The 21,270-nt window shown below is 52.4% G+C and overlaps 1 protein-coding gene across 3 annotated transcripts in view; it reads left to right on the top strand.

Moving 5' to 3' along the window:
* KANK3 (KN motif and ankyrin repeat domains 3) overlaps positions 1-21,270 on the top strand; it is a 55,199-nt gene that overhangs the window by 21,260 nt on the left and 12,669 nt on the right. For 2 of the 3 annotated variants that reach the window (XM_037885845.2, XM_037885843.2), the window contains exons 2-6: positions 1,644-1,790; positions 11,677-11,758; positions 15,205-17,124; positions 18,085-18,184; positions 18,427-18,684. In XM_037885845.2, coding sequence (XP_037741773.1) covers positions 11,722-11,758; positions 15,205-17,124; positions 18,085-18,184; positions 18,427-18,684 — 2,315 coding nt within the window. In that variant the 5' untranslated portion in view covers positions 1,644-1,790; positions 11,677-11,721. The remainder of the gene's footprint in view (positions 1-1,643; positions 1,791-11,676; positions 11,759-15,204; positions 17,125-18,084; positions 18,185-18,426; positions 18,685-21,270) is intronic. The other variant, XM_043535883.1, reaches the window with a different exon arrangement.

Genomic DNA, 21,270 nt, shown 5'->3' with positions numbered 1-21,270 from the left:
GAGCTGCATTGTGGAATACCCTGCAAAATTTGGGAGCTCCGGCCTTGGTGCAGTTGGACTGTGCTGTCAATCTAGTGTAAATCTAAAGTGACCCATTTGAATTCAGTGGGGATGTTACTGGGAGCAAAATCTAACCCAGTGTGTTTGGGAGCCTGCGTCGCTCAGGAGGACACAAAGTGGGAGAATATTGATGGGCTTTGTTGGCTGCTTGGGGCTGGCTGCGGAAGGCGCTGGGATTCTGCAGGGCTGCATGTAACACAGCCTGGCCTGGAGGGCAGGACCAGCTGGAACGAGGCTGCGGAGCTGTGGCAATGGGAAGGAAAGTGATGTTATTCTCGTGGCCACAGTGTTTCCTTGCAGCAGCTGGGGGAAAATCCAGGGTGACTGGTGGGTTTCCGTGCTGGCTGCTCCCCTCAGCCTCCGTCTGTCCGGAACAGGCTTGTGTACAAAGCTGGCTGTGGCCTTTCGGCTTTAACTTGTGAACTCGCTGCCTGGCAGTTGGGAGGGGGAAGTGCCTGGCCCAGAGCTCCACGCTGCGTGGTCTGTCTGCACCACACCACTCCTGATAACAGTGGGCCGAGCCCTGCTCGAGCGGCATGCGAGAGCTTTGGGACGGGCTTGGAGGCTGAAGTAGTGACACTCAACTCAATGTCATTCTGCCCTAATCCCAGAAGAGCCTCCCGGAGCCTCCCGGAACTGGCAGCGGTGGTCTCCAGGAGACATCGTGCCAGCAGAGGGTCTGATCGGACTCCCGCTGCAGTCAGTGGAGAGACCCAGCAGGATCCGGATCAGGCCCCTGGAGAAGTGGGAACCTGAGTGGCTGCTAGCTGCCTGGGTCTCAGACTGGACAAATAGGGCTAATCGACGGGGGGCGGAACAAACCCAGACACAGATTCAGGGCTGCCCCACTGATGTGGTGCCAGGCCGTACCCGTCAGACCTTGGTCTGGCAAAGGTTGTTCCAGCCCTGTTGGCTGGGGGCGTCTGACTTCCTGGATACCGATCAGTGTCTGGGCACCTGCCAGGGCAGCAGCATTGCCCAGAGCACTGATTCAGCTGCACCTGGCTAGCCGGTTGTGACCTTTCCTCCTGCAGGCAAGCCCTGGCCCCTGGAGGCTGGATCCCAGCCGTGCACTGTCCGGGGGCTGCACCTCGAAGCCGTTCTGGAGCTGGAGCTGGTGCCAGACGCCGTGTGTGCCTCTCACGGTGACTCAGGGCTGGTTGCCAGGCATTTCTAGTTGTAGTTCAGAGGGACCATGTCCCCAGCGCTGCCTCTGACCTACTCCTTCCATCCCGGCCCCATGTGTGGCTCCCGGTCTCTGCTGGCCCAGACTGGGAGGGCAGGGGATGCTATGCAGATTAGGCTGGAACCCCACCATCCAGGCAGGACGAGGAGCCCCTTTAGGTACCGATCCCAAGCGAATTTTCCCCTGGCCAAGCGCTGGTGACTTTTGCCATTTCCATGATGTCTGTATGTGGGGCATGGCTCACTGAGCAGCTGGGAAGGTCAGGGAGGGCCTTGGCAGAGGTTTAAGGCCCTTTCATCTGTAAAACTTGCAAGTCTGCCATGTGCCAGATGCGTTCGAGGACTTGGGTGGAGTCCAGCAAACATAGCAGATAGTGGTTACTATATTGTGCTTGCAGGTGTGGCTGGAGCACCTGCAGCGCTCCTGGGAAGAGCCCCTGGGCTGGAGGCCTTTACGAAAAGCTCAGGTGAAGCCTGGAAGGAATATTGGAACAGCTGTAGCAAGCAGGGGTACAGGACTGGAGAATGAATGCCCATGAGCAGCGGTAAGGTTACAAACCTCCTGTCTTTGGCCATAGGTATCATACCTTCTCTAGGCACATGGGGCCTATAAACAAGGAAACCCACAAGCTCCAAATGCACGTTCTCTGTGAATGTAACTGATTCCTCGAGGAACTGGCAGGCTGCATTAGGCTGCTGTCTAATGTCTGTAATTAGCCGTGTAATTATAGGGCTTAGAGCAGGGCACTTCATTGCCATCGTGTCTGAAAAAGTATTCTCTGCTGTCAGAGGGAGCTGGTTTGAAGCTCTTCTGCTGGCAATTCCCAAAGCAGGTGGCACTCTGTTAGCTGGCTGTTGTTCCAGAGAGCAAGCCCTCCTCTTCTCTTAGCAGCCCACACGGCAGCTGTGCCGTGTCCACCCACTAGGAGCGCTGAGATCTGGGCTCCCAGGGGCTGCTTAGCTTCCCAGTGACTAATCCTTGTAGACGGAGGTGTGAGATTTCTGATCAGCAGCAACAGCATCACTGCCCAGCGTAGCCCCTGGGTGCAGGCAACCAGGCTCAGCACCAAAGGCAGGCACCTTTGAACGGCTAAGAAGCTGGCTATCTGGGCACTGCTACGCCCTCTGCTTTGGGAATTCACGACCCCCGCTGTGTTCACACACTGCAATGGTTAGTGGCACTAGGAGGCAGGCTAGCCGCAGAGACTCAGCACCTTCATTCATGGCTCAGTCACTCAGATCAGTCTGAGGCTGCTCAGACATCTAGAAACCTGCCCCGATGCTTGCAGAAAACTGCAGGGGGTGATTGACGATGACCCCTGGCTGAGGCTGCTGATTGGCTTCTTGCTCCCATGAATGGGTCACACAGCTAGTCTGTACTACCGCTCCCTGCTATGATTGTTCCCCCCAAGCCTGCTCTTCTTGACCTCTCAGATCTGGTGGCTCTGATCTTTAAGCTCCCTGGGTCAGGAATTGTCACATTTATGCAGCACCTAGCACAATGGGGCAGGGATTTCCTCTAAGGTACTTACCTGGCTCCATCACCGTAGGAGCTGAGCCCTACACAATCTTTAATGTATTTACCCTGTGCGGTAGGACAGAGCTCTCCGCCCTGGCATAGTCTGGGCAATGGCACCTCTGTTTCCCCCTCGTGGTCCGGTATGGGAACCCACTCTAGGCACCTGGCTCCTCAGATGACCCCTCTCTTGGGTGGAGAACTGCTTCTGTCTCCTTCCTGACCAAGGTTTTTCCCCGCTGCATACTTCCCTGCCTACACTGTGTTATTCCACAGCAAGACAGATGGCCTGAACAGGTTTTTGCTCACTCTTTGAAGGCTATGATGACCGGCCTAATTACCCACAGGCACAAGTTACCTCACAGAGCTTTCTAAGCATGTACATTTATTCTTAAGGTTAAAGCATTACAGAGAAAACACCACACTGAAAACAATAAGAACCTCCACCCATGCCAGTAAACTTATTCCCAATTCCAGCCAGGCTCTGGCTGGTGACCAGCCCTTTCAACGCCACCCAGGGATTTTTCTGTGGTCACAAGTTCATAACAGCTGCTAGCTCAGAACAAGCCCACCCATGACTCTGCAGACGCCCGTTTATCCAATTTTGTGTGTGTGGTCTGCAGAGCCCGTGAATAAGTAACCAGCCAGACAGTGGGTTTCTCTGCAAGGCCTAGCTTTGCAAGAACGGGACCAGAGGTGAGTAATCTTCATTCCCCGCCTCCCAAGTATTTCCTGAGAAACTCACCCAACAACAGTTCAGTTTCGTCTGGCCCATTCTTTTACGAATCGTTTGATGCTCAAAGCGCTTCCTATGTGGTTTTGGCTCCCCCTTAAAGGGGCTACAGACAGTCCCACAATAACATTCAACATTTGCACTGTTAATACAATGACCTAGGAAGACACTGAAACTTACTTTGGTGAGGTTTCTCCAACAGAGTGCAGGAAATCGCCATGTCTGTCACAGTCCCCGTTTTACAGAGAGGTGACCGAGTGGCAGAGAGGCCAAGGCCCAGACCCGAAAGGGTATGGAAGGCTCCTAACTCCCATTGGAATCAGTGGCAGTTAAGAGCCAAAATACCTTTGAGGAGCTGGGGCTAAGCAACTTGCCCAGAGCAGCAAATTGAACCTGGGTCTCCTGTGCCCCAGGCTCATGCCCTTACCATGGGGCCAGACTTCCTCTTCCTGGGAGTCCTCTACATACTTCAGCAGCAGAAGTTATATACTTATAACTTGTTCCGCAGGTTTGTCCCAGTGAGAAGAGTCCCAGATACTGGGCTATTTCTAACAAATTTATTTGAGCATAAGCTTTTGTGAGCTACAGCTCACTTCATCGGACGCATCCGATGAAGTGAGCTGTAGCTCACGAAAGCTTATGCTCAAATAAATTGGTTAGTTTCCTAAGGTGCCACAAGTCCTCCTTTTCTTTTTACAGATATAGACTAACATGGCTGCTACTCTGAAACCTGGGCTATTTCTGTGTGTCCGTGACTTTAATAGAGCAGTGTTTCCCAAATGGTGGATTGCTGGCCCAGTGTGAAGAGGAGGGCCCAGGTGCTGGAGGCTGAAGAGCGTGCCTGCCCTGCACTCATCCTGCAGTGGTGGCTGGGACCTGCTCTGGTGTACGGGGTTGCAGCACCACTCAGGTTTGGCCTGGCTGCCCCTCCATCATGGCCATATATAACACAAGAGAAAGTAACTATTCAAAGAAATTGAAAGATCAGCAAACTGATCAAAGGGAATGCTTTCCCCACTCAATGACCAGTGGAACTCACTGCCACAAGATATCACTTAGAGCAGGATTCAAACTGAGAATTGACATTTCTGTGGATAGCGGGCCCATCCATCATCACACTAGGCAGACGGGCTATAAACCTTCCAGCTTCAGGGTATAAGCCAACCACTAAGTGACAGGGAGTAGGAGCAAACATTCCCTATGAGCAGGATCACCAGGGGGTTCTTGCACCTTCCTCTGAAACACCTGATCCTGGTTGCTGCTGGACACAGGACCCCGGCCTAGCTGGACCGTGCTCTGACCCCATCTGGACCTGGCTGGGGGCACACAAGGTCTGGGCTGGCATGTCCTGTTCTCAGGGGCAGATGCAGAGTCTGGGCCACAGGCCGATGCCAGTCCTGCTGTCAGCAGCTTCCCTGCTCTGATTTTCTTCCTTTCTGATCAGGAGCAGAGTGTGGTGCCCCCTGCTGCCAGCTGCAAGTATTGCAGCTATCAGACAAAACCTGCCTTCCCCCTCCCCAACACTGGGTTTTTCTTGTAAACATACTGCAGAGTGTTTAAAGAATAAACATCTCCTCTGATAATGCTGGAGATCTCTTAGTCCATCCACAACCCGTGCCAGTCCTCCTTGAAGAGAGATTCCCACCCCCTGCCTTGCCCGGGTGGCTGGTAGAGTCTTTCCCTAATGGTCACCCTCATTTTTCCGTTTCTTATTTTTATCCCCTTTTATCCTGGCAGCTCCCAGTCTGCCTTTTCGACCCTTGTATGCCCCACATCACTGCAGGCTCTGAGCACATCACAATCATTAGTCCTCCCCACACTTGGCCAGGCAGGGACGGATCATTGTTCGCATTTCACAAATGGGGGAGCCGAGGGAGGCACTAAAGAGATGAAGTGACTTGCCTGAGGTCACACAAAGTCTGTGGCTGAGCTGAGAATTAAACCTGGGTCTCTTGTGTCCCAGCTGTAATCACAGGCTTCTCCTCTGGCATGCCGGAGCCCCATGATCTCCACGGGAGACAGGGTGTGCCAGAGCCTAGAGATCTCATATTTCTGTATGCGTCCATCAGGTGAAACCTGTACGTGCATCAGTCCAAAGATGGACTGTACCTGCCGAGAATGGGGTGGAGGGGAGGACAGGAGTAAGGGCAGCGGCTTTAGCAGATGTTACTGAGCATGCTCACAAACTGCAAATCTGGGGGTGCACATGACCCTGCATGACACACACACCCCCATCGCCTCTGCATTGGTCTCTCATGTCACTGACATGTTTGGCGTGACCATTATTTGGAACAATTCTGCAGTCACTGTGGATAGCAGCACATCCACGTATCCTTGGTGTAGGAAAATTCAGGGGAATCTAAATAGCTCTGGCACATTCAGGAGACTCTGAAACTGAGGGATATGCTGCCACGTGGCTGTGTTACATCTCGTTCCTAGCGAGGGGTTGAAACCAAATCCCAGATCACAGCATCCCTGGACTTCGGGGAGTCCAAACCTAGCTGCAGATTTCACCCCAAACTCTGGATCCAGCCCCACTGCCCTTTGCGGGAGTCAAAATCCAGAAGCGGAGCCAAGTCTGGTGACTGGTGCCATCTCCAGGTGTAGCAGGAGGAGGAGGACCCCAGTGGGAAGCTGGGGCTGTGCTATGTTTGAGATACTGCTGCATTCACTTTGGATGGGGTTTGTTTCGCATTCTGTGCATGGGCTTGTCCTAATCAGCGGCCTGTGGGACGCAGTACATCTCTGTTGTGATTGGCTGAGCGGCTTTCAATGATGTATCACATCTGATAAGAGGGTTGTTTTTGGAGCTGAAGTTTATCATGAGCTGTTGGGGCTGGGGTGCTGGCTGCTCCGATCTGGCGCTGGTTCTGGGAATTACAAACTCCCCTCCCTTTCGCTCCCCAAACGGCGGGGTTGTTTGTTCCAGCAATTTCCCACAAAAGCAAACATCGTTGTTCCTGCAGCGCCGGTGCAGTCGGCCAGCAGATGCAGACAGATGTTCCAGCAGGTCAGCGCTGAACAACTGCATGTTCCCTGCTCCCCAGCTAATTAACTCACTTCTTGGAATTCTTTCAAAACCAGATTTTTTCCCCCACATTTCATGGAATTCTCTGACTCGCTTCTGGAGCTCTGCTCAGTTTCACTGCCCTGATCTCTCCCTCTCTCTCTCATGCTCTTACCCCCTTGCCTCCTCACTCCGTGTTCCGCCGCCGCAGGGAAGGAGACAAGGCCTTGGCTACAATGTTACTGATCCCCATTTGCTCTCAACTCCAGCCCGCCATGTGCATCTGAACATCGGGTTAGAAAATCTGTCTTTGATCGACTGTGCAGCCCCAGCACTCCCTGCCATGGGCTCAGGGGTGGGATACTGCTGGGGCCCGGGAGAGCTCAGTCCCATACGACCAGAAATTCCCGTCCTTGCAGATCTGCATGGCCTGAACGCGCTGCTGAGGGAGCCATTCCTGCTGCAGGTCACCTTGGACGCTGCAAGTGGAAAGCCATTGAACCTGTGGAAACCCTCCTGCTCAGGGGGTGTGGTCACCAGGAAATTATTACAGGCTGTGTGCCTCTCGCTCCTTTAGTTTAGCTCACACCAGCCAGACCGCACCCCCTGCAACTGCCTGGTGACACGCTCTGAGGTTCCTCCTAGCTGCCCCTGCTCTGGCGCTGGGAGTGTGGTTCTCAACATGTCCTCATGCCATGCATAGTGCTAGCCCGCCCCACCCAGCCCTGGCAGCCAGGAGCCACTGGGAATGGTCGGACATTGCTTGAGCCACCTTTATCAGTGCAGGATGTTGGAGCAGGTGCTCTAGAAGCTAGTCAGGTGATCTGGTCACATGGGCACGAGAACACAGGAACCCCACCTGAGCCAACAGGGAAGAGACAAGTGGGACTCTAGTCAGACCCTGCCGAGTCCATTGGACGCCGTGATCTCCCCTGGGGCAGCAGCCTCGTCATTGGTCATTTGCATTCTAGCCGCCTCAGGCTGGGTATAAAACAACCTGTCTTGGTCCCAGACAATCATTTCCTTAGCAGCGAGCATGCAAGTTCCATAAAGCCCCAGGCTACACCCTTGGAATCTGCACCCAGCTCCGAGTTTAGCTTCTCTGACCTGAACGAGTTATCCTGATTGTCCTGTGGCTAGCTGGGGAGGGTGACGGAGGCATCTGGGAGGTGTCTCTGGGGCATCTTCTAATGAGCCTTCACTGTGATGGCAATATGCCAAGTACACGGATTAATAGAAACACTAAAATTGTTCAGCTGTGCACCCCTCCGTGACCCATTTACTTTTCTCTTCCTCTTCTTTTTCTCCTCTCATCCTCTCCCTCTGCTTCTCCTCCCTCCTCATCTTCACGATCTGGCCATGCAAAGGGTGAGAAGAATTCCAGGCCCTCTTGTGGCCTAAGCTCCTCAAAAGTCTGATTTGCTGCTTCTTGCATCCCTGGCTACTGTCCCTTCCCATGCACCCTCCCTGGCAATGACTGAGATTAGGCCTCATCTCTGGCACCTCTTGTGTTATCAGGGGAGCAGGGGCAGCGTTCTCTCTCTCTCTCTCTCTCTCTGCACCTAGTATGGAATTGCTCCATGTACAAGGAGCTAATTTGAGCAGGCATGACTCATAGAGCAGCAGCTCGGTGGAGAGCTCGTGAACAGCCCCTTGCGACAGAGATAACCAGCGACTGCTGAGTGTGGCGAGACGTGGACAAGGGGAACGGAAAGCCCTCCACACTGACCTCTACATTGACACTTGGAGCAGGGCAGTCTCTGGCTTCTGCTTCAGGCCCAAAGCGACCCACTGGCCACCCTTCCATTTATGGTTCCTGCTCTGAGCCTGTCAGACATCCAGGAAACCTCCATCACTCTTCATGTAACCATAGTTAGGCTCCAACTGTCCTCATGAAGACCCAACCCACAACTGATGGGAGATGCCCTAGATCCAGCAAACCTTGGGGACGAAGCAGGGAGACTAACAGGCCAGAAGTGAAAAGTGGGAGATCTTCATTTGCCTGGCAGGATTTCTGGACTGACACTAGATCACTGGTGCAGGAACCAAGCTACATAATAGGAAGTAGGGATGTAAATATCGGGTTAAAAAGTTAACTGGTTAAACGATTAAAATTATATCATTTAACTGCTTAACCGTTAACTGATGTCACTCAGGCAGTGGGCTGGCGTGGGGAGGCAGGAGCTGGGGTCCTGCCAGGGCTGGGGTCGGGCACGGTGCAGCTCACCCAGCAGGGCCGGGGCCGCTGCAGCCCACCCACCACGGCCGGGGATGGTGTCCCGCAGGCACGGCTGGGGCTGGGGTTCCGCCAGCCGGCCAGGCGCAGCCAACCACGGGGGTTAACGGTTAAGGTCCAGTTAACGGTAAGCCTAATGCTTATCAGTTAACTGGTTAACCTTTTACATCCCTAATAGGAAGTCTGCTTTATGCTGCACTGGGGGTGCAAAGCAACCTCAACCCAGCTGGAGACAGCCCAAGATCTGCACCAGCCTCTTCATGCTTCAGTCTGCATTTAGGAGACTGCAGCATTACAATATGTGTGTTGCTGAAGCCCAAAAAGACCAACATTGTGTCCTCCCCAAAGCAGAGAGAATGGAACAGACGCAGGCCTGTTACCTGGGACGTACAAGCTGTCTCTTTTGGTGTCCCTCAGTTTGATCACAACAATGCCTCTATATAGCCAGAGTGGTATAGAAAACTACAGCCAATTCTGTAACCAGGAGCCCAATAGCAGCCAGTTCCCCCTGCAGTGCAGCCGAACCCGGCTGAAACAGAGACTCAGCCTGCTACATAAGGCCTTAAAGCCGGGCAAAGTCCCAATGCACAAAGCTCGTGCCTAGGCCAGCCCCGCGCTGAACCTCCAGATCACCTTGTCCAAACTGCCCCTCGACACCAATGAGATCCCTTGAGCCCCGCTGCCATCCTGGAGGGGAGGGCTGCTGGAGAGGCCTGGGCTGGCAGGGGAGAAGTGGGATATGAGCTGTGGGGAGGGAAGTGGCCATGGTGTCCTGGGCCTGAATGTCTCTGTCCATGTGCTGCATGGGACAGGCACAGAGTGAAATGCTCGTAAGGCCCCAGCTCCCGCTGCGGGTGAGGGTGTCATCAGCAGTGGAGAACAAACCTCCCTTTGAGGTGGGAGACAGGCCAAAAAGCCTTTCAAACGTTCCAGAAACGGCTTAGAAAACATTCCAGAAATGCACTTACAACCCCAGGCCTTGCAGACAGTTTGATTCTAAAAATGTCCCTCGTGCCCAGGGAGCCAGGCTGCAGCGGGAACTGAGAAGCTGAGAGTGGCCCCCCCATAAGAGCTCATTTCAGTGGGTGCATCATGTCCCACTTCACCGCCCTCTCTCCAGCCAGCCCCAGGCCCTGCTCAGACAGAAACCCCTCCACCTCCATTTTGTTATCTTAACTATGGCCGCAGGGCCTAGTGGTCAGGGTCCTGGTCTGGGACTTGGGAGACCCGTGTTCATAAGACCGGCCATACTGCATCAGACCAATGGTCCATGTAGCCCAGTTTCCTATCTCCAACAATGGCCAGTGCTAGAACTTTTGGGAGAGTGCACAGAACAGGGCAACTATAGAGAGATCCACCCTTGTCTTCCCCTCCCAGCTTCTGGCAGTCAGAGGTTTCAAGACAACCAGAGCATGAGGCTGCATCCCTGGCCATCTGAGCTAATAGCCATTGATGGACCTATCCTCTGTGAACTTATCTAGTTCTTTTTTGAACCAGTTATACCTTTGGCTTAGCAATGAGTTCTACAGATTAATCGTGCATTGTGTGAAAAAGTGTTTCCTTCTGTTGTATTAAATCTGCTGTCTATGAATTTCATCGGGTGACCCCTCTTGTTTTTGTATTGTGGGAAATGCTAAATAACTCTGTGCACTTTTTCCACACTATGATTTTATAGACCTCTATCGTATCCCCCCTCAACCATTTCTTTTTCTAACCTGAACAGTCTCTTTAGACTGTCCTCATATGAAAGCCATTTCATATGCTCGATCATCTTTGTTTCCCTTCTCTGGACCTTTTCCAGTTCCACTCTGTCCTTTTTGGAATGAGGTGACCAGAACTGGACACAGTATTCAAGGGGTGGGCGCACCATAGATCTGTGCACCATAACAGCTGTGTGCCCTTGGGTGAGTCATTTCCTCTCTCCGTGTCTCAGATTCCCTTGTACTCCCAGTCTTCAGCAGATAGGGCGGCTCTTGCTCAAGCCTCCTCCTTGTCTCCAGGACGATTTTCTCCACACACAGATTTTGCATTAGGGATCTTGGGGAAGGTGATCTTTATTGTAAAGCATTTTAATAATCATCCCTACCTCTTATATGGTGCTTTTCATCAATAGATCTCAAAGTGCTTTACAGATAAGGTCAGTGTCATTCTCCCCATCTTATAAATGAGGAAACTGAGGCACAGAAAGGTGACATGCACCTATGGTCACCTAGCAGCAGAGCCAGGACTAGAACCCAGGTCTCCTGAGCCTCAGTCCAGTGCTCTCTCCAGCAGCCCTTACGCTACTTCAAGATCTCCAGCTGACAAGTCCTGAGCAGAAGCTGGGGCATGGCACAGATTGCCCTTTCTCTGATGCAATTGGTTCCTGTTCAGGGTGGAGGGGCCCGAGCAGGGTCTTCTCCTCCTTTACCTTTCAGGTTATATTTTCTTTTCCAAGTTTCCACTTCAGGTCTCCTCCTTCCCTCTGTTCCCCAGAATGCATTGCGGAGTCTAGCTGCAATTCCCCTAATCCTCCTATGCTGTGCTTTGAGGCAGGCTGCCTAGAGTGTGGGGGGCGGCTAAAGACTTCCAGGGCAGGAGCCAAGACAAATCCTGGGGATTGGAGCTGGGGAAAGGAAGACAGAGGGTGGGAAACGCAGGCTCCCGGCTCCCGCTGCGTCGAGTGTTCCACGAGGCCGTCTCTGCAGGAGGGGGAACGCTGAGTCTGTCTGGGCACAGAGCTCTGTGAGGGAGGTGGGTTGCACCGTGTGATGTGGCGGGAGGCTGTTTCCTTGTGATTGGGGTTTCTTTGTGATGTTTTGACGTATGAAGTGGAATTGGGATGTGAAGCTGGGAGGGCAGTTGGGTGGCATAGACGGGCTTCCTTCCGGTCTGTGCTGCTGAGAGTCACAACCCATCTACCGGGAGGGAATTCACTCCAGCTTGTATTGTCTTTTCAGATTTGCAGTCCGCTGGTCTATGGTTTTGTGATCCACTAAGAGAAGATGGCACAGCCCATACACCTGAACCAGAATCTCCCAGGTAAAGACACAGGCAGCTCCTAGCTAAGGGGTACCAAGATAATGTGTTCTCCTAGTGCTCACCTCTGAATGTAGAGATGGGGCACCCCCTGCCTTCCCATGGAAGGAGATGAAAGGGGGTGACCAACCTCTTCCATGAATGCAAATGGCAGGGGCTGCAGACTAATCAGAGCCGTCTGCACCTCCAAGGCTGCAGCCAGGGCTGGCCTTAGGGAAAATGGCACCCTGGGCGAACTTGTGCTTTGGCGCCCCACCCCCCATCACTCCTGGCCCCCACAGGCTCCCTGGGCTTTCCCCCGCCCTCCCCCCCCACATCACCTCTGGGCCCCACTGCCTCCCCTAGTGTTTAATTTGTATTGAAAGAGCTGCCAGAGGCTAGACCTCAGCCCTGGCACAAATTAAGCACTGGCAGGGTGGCCTGATACTGGCTGGGCACCCAGCTCTGAAGGCAACGCCGCCAGCAGCAGCCACGCAGAAGTAAGGGTGGCCTGGCATATGGTGTATTGCCACCTTTCTGCGCTGCTGCTGTGGCTTGTGGTGCTGATGCTCGGCATGTGGCTTTTCGCTATCACATGGGGCTGCATCTTGCCAGAGCCCATGGCCCTCCTGGCTCACCCAGGGCACCATTTCAGATCTGGGGGGAGGAAACTTTAACCATGATTCCAGGGACTGCAAAATATTCCGAATCCCAAGCCTTGAAGTATCCGTTTTGGAGCTTTAACTTAGATATCAGAAACACACATTTGATACTTTGTACACTATCTTTATTAGAGATACATGAAAATAAATAAAATCCACTTAAAATCTGTGTTACTCCCATTATCTACTGTAGTCAGTTGTTTTTCACTAAAAACATAATTTTAATATATGTGATAAGGGTTTTTTTTTCTTTTATTAAGAAAGGGAATTTAATTTTCTAATTATTTTGGCATTTACATTTACCAATCACAATCCCTTATGTGACTCACTGACATTGGACTCCATCATTGCTATTGGTATCAGAGCTGGAACTGCGTTTATTTTCATGCAAATTTTAAGTTATTTTACAGATATAACTAAAAATACAATTTGAAATAAGCAACCTTCATCTGCCCAGTGTCTATAGTTCTGTGTTTAGCTAATTTTTTTTAAATGGGCACTGCTAAGGTTAGTACAAGCTAAAGTTACATTCTAGGAGGATACTATTATTGGACTGTACCACTTTAAATAATGACTGACAAAGCACAATATGATAATAACAGTAATAATGATAATTACTCCAGCCAGGACAGGTTAGGCATTTTAGACCTCACTATTCAAAGAATTCAATGAAAGCATAAAGAGAAGAAATAAAATGATGAAATGCACAGACCAGTCAAAACACAACAGCACTTTGAAAGAATAAAATGACAGAGAATATATGTGCATTGCAGGAAGTACCAACAAGTAACAACAACAAGATAAGTATGTGTTGGGGGGCGATGAGTGTGAGAGAGACAGCGTGTGTGAGCTGGGGGAGTGTGTGGGAGACCTTTAAGAGAGCGGCACTCACCAGTCTGAAGGTTCCTTCAGACACAGCAGCAGCTGCCAGCAGCTCCGTCCCTCTCTTGGTGAGCCCTGTCCTCACACACACACCCCGCTCTGTGGAGATGGGGTACATAGGTGGGGGGCAAGGGACACCCTGACATCAGCACCCCTCCTCCCTCCGCCTCGTACAGCAAACGGGAAGCTTCCAGGAACAGTTGGCAGGGGACAGGAGCCGCGGAGCTGCAGACAGCAGCAGAGCTGCAGGGGGAGGGGCATCCCTGCTCCGGAGATGCCCTGTTTATAACGTTACCCTGGGCTTTCTCCCAGTTCACCCCTATGTAAGGCTTCCTCTGGCTGCAGCTGTATCTGTCTGTGGGCTGTTGGTAGAGCTGAGCAAAACCCAGCATTTCCACCCAGCAGGAAATTCCTGTGTGTCAACATTTGTTTTCACACAAATCGGGATGAAAAGTTGAAATTTTGAACTTTTTCGTAAAATGGAAAGTCTGAGAAATTTTGATTTGGAAATGTTGAATCCTTTCACTTTGTTCAAATGACTCGAAATGCTTCTTTCCAGTCATTTTAACATGAAACTGCGTGGACTTGTTGTGGTGCATTGCCTCATGGGATTTCAGGAGCCTGATGCTCCCATTCTCCCTATGAACCAGACTCCCTGTCCAGACTACATCTCCCATGATGCACCACACAGCTTGGGCTGAGGGAAATCTACCCTGCATTATGGGAGATGCAGTCCTCCAGGGAGGTTGGCTCATCGGAGAGAACGCAGGGGCAGAGGCTGAACTACAAGGCCCTGTGCTTTAGGGAAATGCAGTTTAATGTTTTATTGAACAGATTTGAAATGACCTGTTTTGGATCAGTTCAACAAAATGAAATATTCTGATTTGGGTCAAACACAAACAAAATGGAATATTTTATTTTGATTGATCACTGATGGGAAATTGAAAATTTTTGGTAAAATCAAGATTTTCCCACTGAAAACTTCAACTTTGTGGAAACTGCATTTTGTGTCAGAAAATCACTGTGGCAGAAAATTCCCAACAAGCTCTACAATGATTCTAGTCGGGATTCAGAGCTAATCCAGTGGGAGGGTTGCACACCTGAGTCAAGTGGAGAGTGGACCCTGGGGGTCAGACACCCTCGTTGTCTGTCCATTCGTGCTAATGACAGAGGGTTTCCCTCAGATGCTCCGGGGCTGGGCCATACACCTGATTTGACTGGCAGCTGCACCAGGCAGGGATGAGGAGCTGGGCACCACCACCCCCTCGCTGCTCCTCTCTACCTTGACCCCAGAGTGAAGGCCTTTTCATGAAGCATAGACTCCTAACCTCTCTCTGGTCTGATCCACACCTATTGCCACCACTGCCCTCAATGGGCATTGGATCAGGCCCTAGGTCACTTTGTCTCATGGCTCTGTCCCTGCTGAATGTGCCCCAGTTCAGCATCCTCTGACCATGGACTGACCGGGCTGCTTCCCCTCCCTCTTAAAGACCCTGAATTAATCCTCACCCTCTAATTTGGGTGTGACACTCACATGGGTCCAGAGCAGAGGGCACCTGGGGTTATTCCAGACCCCTGCTTCCCATCTTCTGCCAGGTGAGAAAGCTCCAGGCCTTTTCGTCTAGTCTGGGCACCTACGTGAACTTTCTGTGGCATCAAACACTCGCCCTGCATCCAGCAGGAAAAGCTGAGAACATGCAGACACACGGGTGCTGGAACAGTGTGTATAGTGGGGGTGCTGAGAGCCATTGAACCGAACTGTAAACTCTGTATGTGATGGAAATCGCTTCAAGCCAGGGAGCGTGGCAGCCCCCCTTCCCCAGTCCCCCTAGTTCCAGCACCTCTGGAGACAGGGACAGGAGATGGGTTTGACGAACTTGGTCTTTCTTGACTGTACCAATGGTTTCCCTTTGGCTTTCCTGACAGATTTAGGTGGCCCCTTCTTGTACAGAGATCAGGACGATGGGGAGAAGAGCTCCTACTCTGTGGAAACCCCCTACGGCTTCCTGCTAGACCTCGATTTTCTGAAATATGTCGATGACATTGAGAGTGGCCAAACTCTCAAGAAGGTGCCATTGTACCGGAAAGCGAAAGGGCCCAAGCAGCAGCCCAGTTCCCTGAGAAGCCCCAGCGGCCACACCAGTGGATGGACCTCCACTGAGTCTCTGGCATCCACAGCCAGCGAGGAAGGAAGGAACGTGCTCCTATTATCTCCACGCATCAGAACGCAGTCTGGGTCCTCAGAAATGAGAGAGCCCCTGAGCAAACAGGCTTCCAACCCCGTGTCTCCAACTCCAGTTATAAATCTCCTCCCACCCCCTGCCCCCAAATCCTTCATGCAAAATCCCCGGGTGGAGAAAACCTTGCAAGAGACAAGTAGGAGGTTAGAGCTCGAGCAGCTCCATTTGCTGATTAGTGGAGGTGCCCAGATGACTGGGCCACCCAGCAGTCCCTCTAAAACATGCATCTCTGTCTCCAGTACCGCTTCTTTTCACCAGACCCACTCCTCCTCTGCTGTCCCTTCGAATGGAAATGGGGACAGCCAAGTCACACCTCCGACGGGCTCTATGAGAATAAGCCCTTTGAATTCTGGAAGGAGCACCCCAGCCACCAACATCAGCCCAGCGCATTTGCAGCATGTGCGGGAGCAGATGGCTGCTGCCCTCAAACAACTCAAAGAGCTGGAGGAACAAGTCAAGATGATCCCAGTCCTAGAAATGAAAATCTGCAAACTGAAACGGGAGAAGGAGAAGCTGATGGCAGGTTTGCAGGAGCCACCCCTGCCCGAAATGAGCGAGGCTTCTGTATTCAGCTTTCCACCCAGGTCTCTTGGTGCAGGTGTTGCCAGGGCAAGCCAGGAGGCTCCCGCGGAACTGGAAAGGGAACTAGAATCAGTGAAGGCTCGAGCAAGTAAAATCACGGAATTAAGGAGACTCACTGAGAAATTGTCTGCTTCGGACAGGAACGTGCGAGCCAGCAGTGCGGCTGCCCGCCCCGCAAGGACCATGGAGAAAGCGTGTAAGTCTGTAGGTGTGGGCGAGGAGGTGAACATGAACGAGGCTGTATTCTATTACCGATCTCAGAAGCCATGCCATGAGATTCCCGTCGGCCAAGAGACTGAGACCAAGGATGCTGCAGTTTGGGTCGTGGAGTCCTTGTTAGGGCTTCCTACAGAAGCAGAGAAGGAAATGGAGCTGCTGCAGCACACGATTGGCCACCAGAGAGAGGTCATCACCATGATGGAAGGGCACTTGAAGGACGCGACTAAGGAGCTTGAGGAGTTAAGAGTAGAGGTTTGTTCTAGAAGGCCAAGAACTTTGATAGATAAGGAAATAATGGCCAAGCCTCAGATGGTAGAAGCACACGCAGAGGCTGTGGTACCAATGCAGAGCCAGGGGGTGGGCAGCCACCTGGAAATGATCGATAAGGGTGTGGATTGCTCATCACTGATGTTGTGCATTGGAGTCAACTGCAATTTGGAAAGTAGAGAAGTTGCTGTAGGTCCAGATTCAACAGCCCAGTACGAAGAGAAGGATACCCAAGCTGATCTAGAGGCAGGAATCGATGCAGCAATGGAAGAAACCGATCAAGGTGTGGCTGGTGATAAGACAAAACAAACCCCCAGTGGTGCCGGAGAAGGTGGAAACCAGATGGACGTTGCTGAGTCTGGCGTCACCAGTGGAACTAAGATCGCCATGCCTCGGGGAGGAACAGGGACAGTGGAAGTGGAGCAAGGTTCACGTTTAATTCCCCAGGACTCCAGGAAAGGCGTGCACGGGTCTATGTGTGCACCACAGGAAATGCCTTTGGAGAAGGACAGTAGCACTCCTCTGAGTCCTGGGCCTGGTGAGTCACTTACGCCAGCTTCTGCTGCCTGCTGACAAGCCTCGCCCCTGCTCAGGCCCTGGCAGAACACGCCCATTTGCATTTCTTTTCAAGCAGTAATTGGACAGAAACCAGGCTGTTAGCTGGAGCCTGAACCCCCAGGATCCTGGTTCTCCACTCACTCACACCGGTTTGACACCGTCCCATTAACTTCAATGGAGCTACTCAGCGGTGTCAGTGAGAGGAGACCCAAGGTCCCGCCTTCCAACCTGAGAGGAGGCTGTGTTGATCAGGCATCTGGGCAGATGACCTCATCATAGGTCATGTGACAGCGATTCTAGTAACCACGTGCTTCCAGCCCCCCAGTGAATCAGCCCAGAGGTTTGTGGGGTGAGTGAGGATCTGCAGGCTGGGGAGGGGGAGCGCTGTGTTTGTGCAGAGCAGGACAGGTGGAGCCATTGTGTGTGGGGGGAGGGGTAAGAGCGGCAGGGATTGTGCGCTTGTGTTTGGGGGCACAGGACCTGGGCATGGCTAGGAGCTCCCACACCAGGGCAGGCAGCCATTGAGAAATCGAGCCCCGAGTGCTATGGGTTAGAGCTGCCCTCCTCGGCACATGCAGGACGCGGCCCGAGCCCGGGGCTCTGCTGAAGCTCGGGGTGTCCAGACGGATGGCGCAGCAGATTCCCCTGTGCTTTGTTACTGTCTAGTGAGACGAAGGCAGAACAAATTCCAGGCCTTCGGGGCGGGAGACGGAGCGACAAGTGGCGAATCCCCCAGCCCAGCAGGCTCTGGGCAGGAGGGCTCCTTGCCCAAACCCAGCCTGTTCTCACCCCCAGCCTCTCCTGGACAGCCTCCCGTCCCCACCCAAACTCCTTTCCAGGAACTTGGGGTAGGGGGGTGGGTGGAGTAAGACTCTGGCCCTGTGTCTGTGCCAGAGGCTGGGCTTTCCGCCGTGTGACTTTCCCATCTCTGTTTCCTCAGGCGCCCTGAAGTCGATCATGAAGAAGCGAGATGGGTTTCCGAAGAGTGAGGCCGAGGGCGGGAGGAAGAGTCTGCAGTTCGTGGGGGTGCTGAACGGGGAGTACGTGCCCTTCATTCCATCTCTTGCCAGGGTGCAAGCTCCAGCACTCGCAGATCTCTGTAAACCTGACCACGTCCCAGTCCCACAGCAGGGCAAGAAGCTGCCATGATTGCAACACGCCATGTGTGTGTTGGGGGCAGGGAGCAGCGTGACCTCAGCTCTCCCTCTGCACAGTACGGGTGCCAGGGGAGAAGGTGGCAGATCTCACTGCAGTGCCCTGACTCTGCTTTCCCTCACGGCAGGTATGAGAGCACGTCCAGTGAGGAGGAGGAGGAGGACAGTGGAGACAGCTCCTCTGAGAAGATTTCACCCACCAGCTCTGACAGCGACGCGGAGGGCGACGCGAACACCTGGAACGAGGAGATTGGTGTGAACCCGGGTGAGACTGCGAGCAGCGTGGAGGGTCCAGAGCCAGGCACAGAGCAGAGGAAGAGAAAAGGGGAGCACGAACTGAGGACAGAGAGCGCACCAGCCGTGGACTCCACCGAGGTGAAAGAGAAGTAAGTGCAGTGTAGCCTCCCCAGGGCTGGAATTCCTGCCTGGCACCCACCAGCAGCCAAGCTTAGTCAGAAAGGGCCAGTTATATGAGAGCCCGAAACCCCCTGGAGCCAGAGGGGAGTGGGGCTGGAGGAGGAGTTGTCTAGAGCCCCTTCCACAGAAACATCTCCCTCCCAGCAGCATCCAGGGAATCTGGGCCCAAGCTGGCCAAAAAAGCCAATTTTACTTCTGCGAAAATGTCCAAGGAAATGATTTTGTTCTAATTTTGCAATAGAAAATTCCTTCCCTCCCCCAGTGAACACCACAAAACAAAGCCACAACGTTCATCTCGTTTCTGACTCTTTGTGGCCACAACTGGACCCATTTGGTGAAACATTTGAATTGTATTTTTTTGACAGGAAAAATAATTGAGTTTAAAAAATCCGGCCAGCCCTAATCTCAGCTGAATTGGTTAGTAAATGGATCGGCCATTGAAACTTATCCTCCCACCCCACCCCACCCCACCCCACCCCAGGGCAAGCCAGCATCTCCCAGCTGGGCGCTGCCTGCAGAGGCTGTTAGAGCCATCACTCGTGGCAACCGGTGAAGCTAAGGTTGCTAAACAGTTTGCATTCTCCCCCCATTTCCACATGCTCCTAGCTTTGTAAAACATTCCCCCTTGGGGGCTGGCATCTGCCCTGGTTGGGCTCTGCTAGAAGGTGAATCCTTCAGGAAATTGGAGCAAAACTCTGCCAGCTGTATCTGTGTTATGGGGGGTTCAGGGGGGAATTCTCCCTGCTCGGTGTTTTGAGTAGGGTTTCATTAAAACAGTGGAAAGTTGAAAACAGGCCTGGCTGCAAACTACTCTGGGGACATTGTTCTGTTGGGGGAAAAAACAGATTTCAGTTTAGCAACCTGCCCCTTTGAAATCTGTGATGAAGCATGCACAAAGAAAGCCTCCTTCGATCTGCAGGTGCACCCAGTTTGCTAAAGCTGCAGTAACAGCTCCTAGGGCCAGAGGGAGGAAGTGCACTGCCCTTGGCTGAGGCTCCTAGCAAGAAAAGCCATAACTCCTCCAGGGGCAATCAGGGGAGCATGTGTCCAGGAGAGCCTTGCTGTACTTTTGAGAAGGGGTAGCATGTGTTCCCCCATGCAGCCCTTCCCCTGAATGACTGGAAAACCATTCATAAACGGCAAGGTACAAGATACATGTAATTTAGACAGAAAACAAATAAGAGGGAACATGATAAGGGTATAGGAAATAATGAATGGTACAGAAAAGATGGATCGGTCACTACTGAAACAAGAACAAAGACACCTCTAAGGCAGAAAATTTAAAACGGAAATAGGGAGACTTCCTTTTTACACAACACTCACTGCCTCTGGATATAATTGAGGGCAATTGCACAGCAGGATTAAAAAATAGATACAACGTTTATATGAGAACATCCACATTGGCTAGGATTAAAAAACCCACAAAGCTTGGAATGGATAAAATCCCCATGCCTTGGGCATCAGCCAACCACTAAATGATGAGTTAGGAAGACATTTCTGCTGTGACCATGTTATACCGTAATTGTCCACTTTAGGGCTTTTGCATCTGAGACTGGCCAGTGTTGGAGACGGGACACTAAACTAGATGGAGCTTTGGTCTAACCCAGCTGGGCAATCCCTCTATTCCGGTGTCATTGCTTGCTAGGGCCTGTAGTCATTTCTCTGGGAGCTCCTGGGAAGCAGAGACTGAAACACACGCTTCCTCAGTGCTGCAGTCCGGGAGCCTTTGGGCCCGCGCAGAACACAAATGGGATTCTGAATGATGGAAATAACAGCATAATAATAAGGGCAATCCCCCAGGAAGGCAGGAATCCAGATCGGCCCTTTGACCCCTCTAGCCTGACCCTCCCTGCTGCACCGGATCAGATATTTGTGCCTTTACTCTGGGATTCAGTCTCTGGCTGTTACCAATGTCTGATGTGTCAGAATCCCATGCCCAACACCTGAGTGTTGACAGCGTCCCTGATGCAGAAGAGGAAGGATAATCTTGTGGCTCTGGTACTTGCCTAAGACCCAGACATTTTGGTTCAATGCCTCACTCCGTTCCATGCTCCCTGTGTGACCCTGGGGGAGCCGTGGGCCCTCCTGTCTGGGCCTCGGTTTCCTGTCTGCAAAACGGGAAGTAGCAGATGAATCTGTGAATGTTTGTGAGGTGCTGAAATCCGCTGGCAAGGGGAGCCACCGATGCATCTGGCCGGTAGTGCCAGGGTGTACGGAGGGAGAGGTCATGGCTGTCTCCACTCATGCCTGGAAGCAGCACATGGATTGTTTTCTTTTCTCCGAACAACCTGTTGAGTCTGTTGCTGATGAATTCCCCCTGCCCCACACCTCCCATTTTGTGCTTTAATTAGCAACTAACTCAACTGCTGCAACTGCCCCTCCCCCCGCAGCCTGTTCTGCCAGAGATTGAAAAGCAGTTCCTGGCTGCTCCTCGTGCCCTGTGGCATGGCTAGAAGCTGGCCTAATGTTTATGCACATGTCCGTCAGGAACTCTAGGATCATGTTGTTAGCCAGCATCTGCGCCCACTCGAGGCCTGCCCCTGCTGTTCTGCAGG

Source organism: Chelonia mydas, chromosome 25 (assembly GCF_015237465.2).
Source record: "Chelonia mydas isolate rCheMyd1 chromosome 25, rCheMyd1.pri.v2, whole genome shotgun sequence".
Classification (NCBI taxonomy): domain Eukaryota; kingdom Metazoa; phylum Chordata; order Testudines; family Cheloniidae; genus Chelonia; species Chelonia mydas.
The sequence above is the reverse complement of the archived record's forward strand: the minus strand, read 5'-3'. Positions and strand labels throughout refer to the sequence as shown.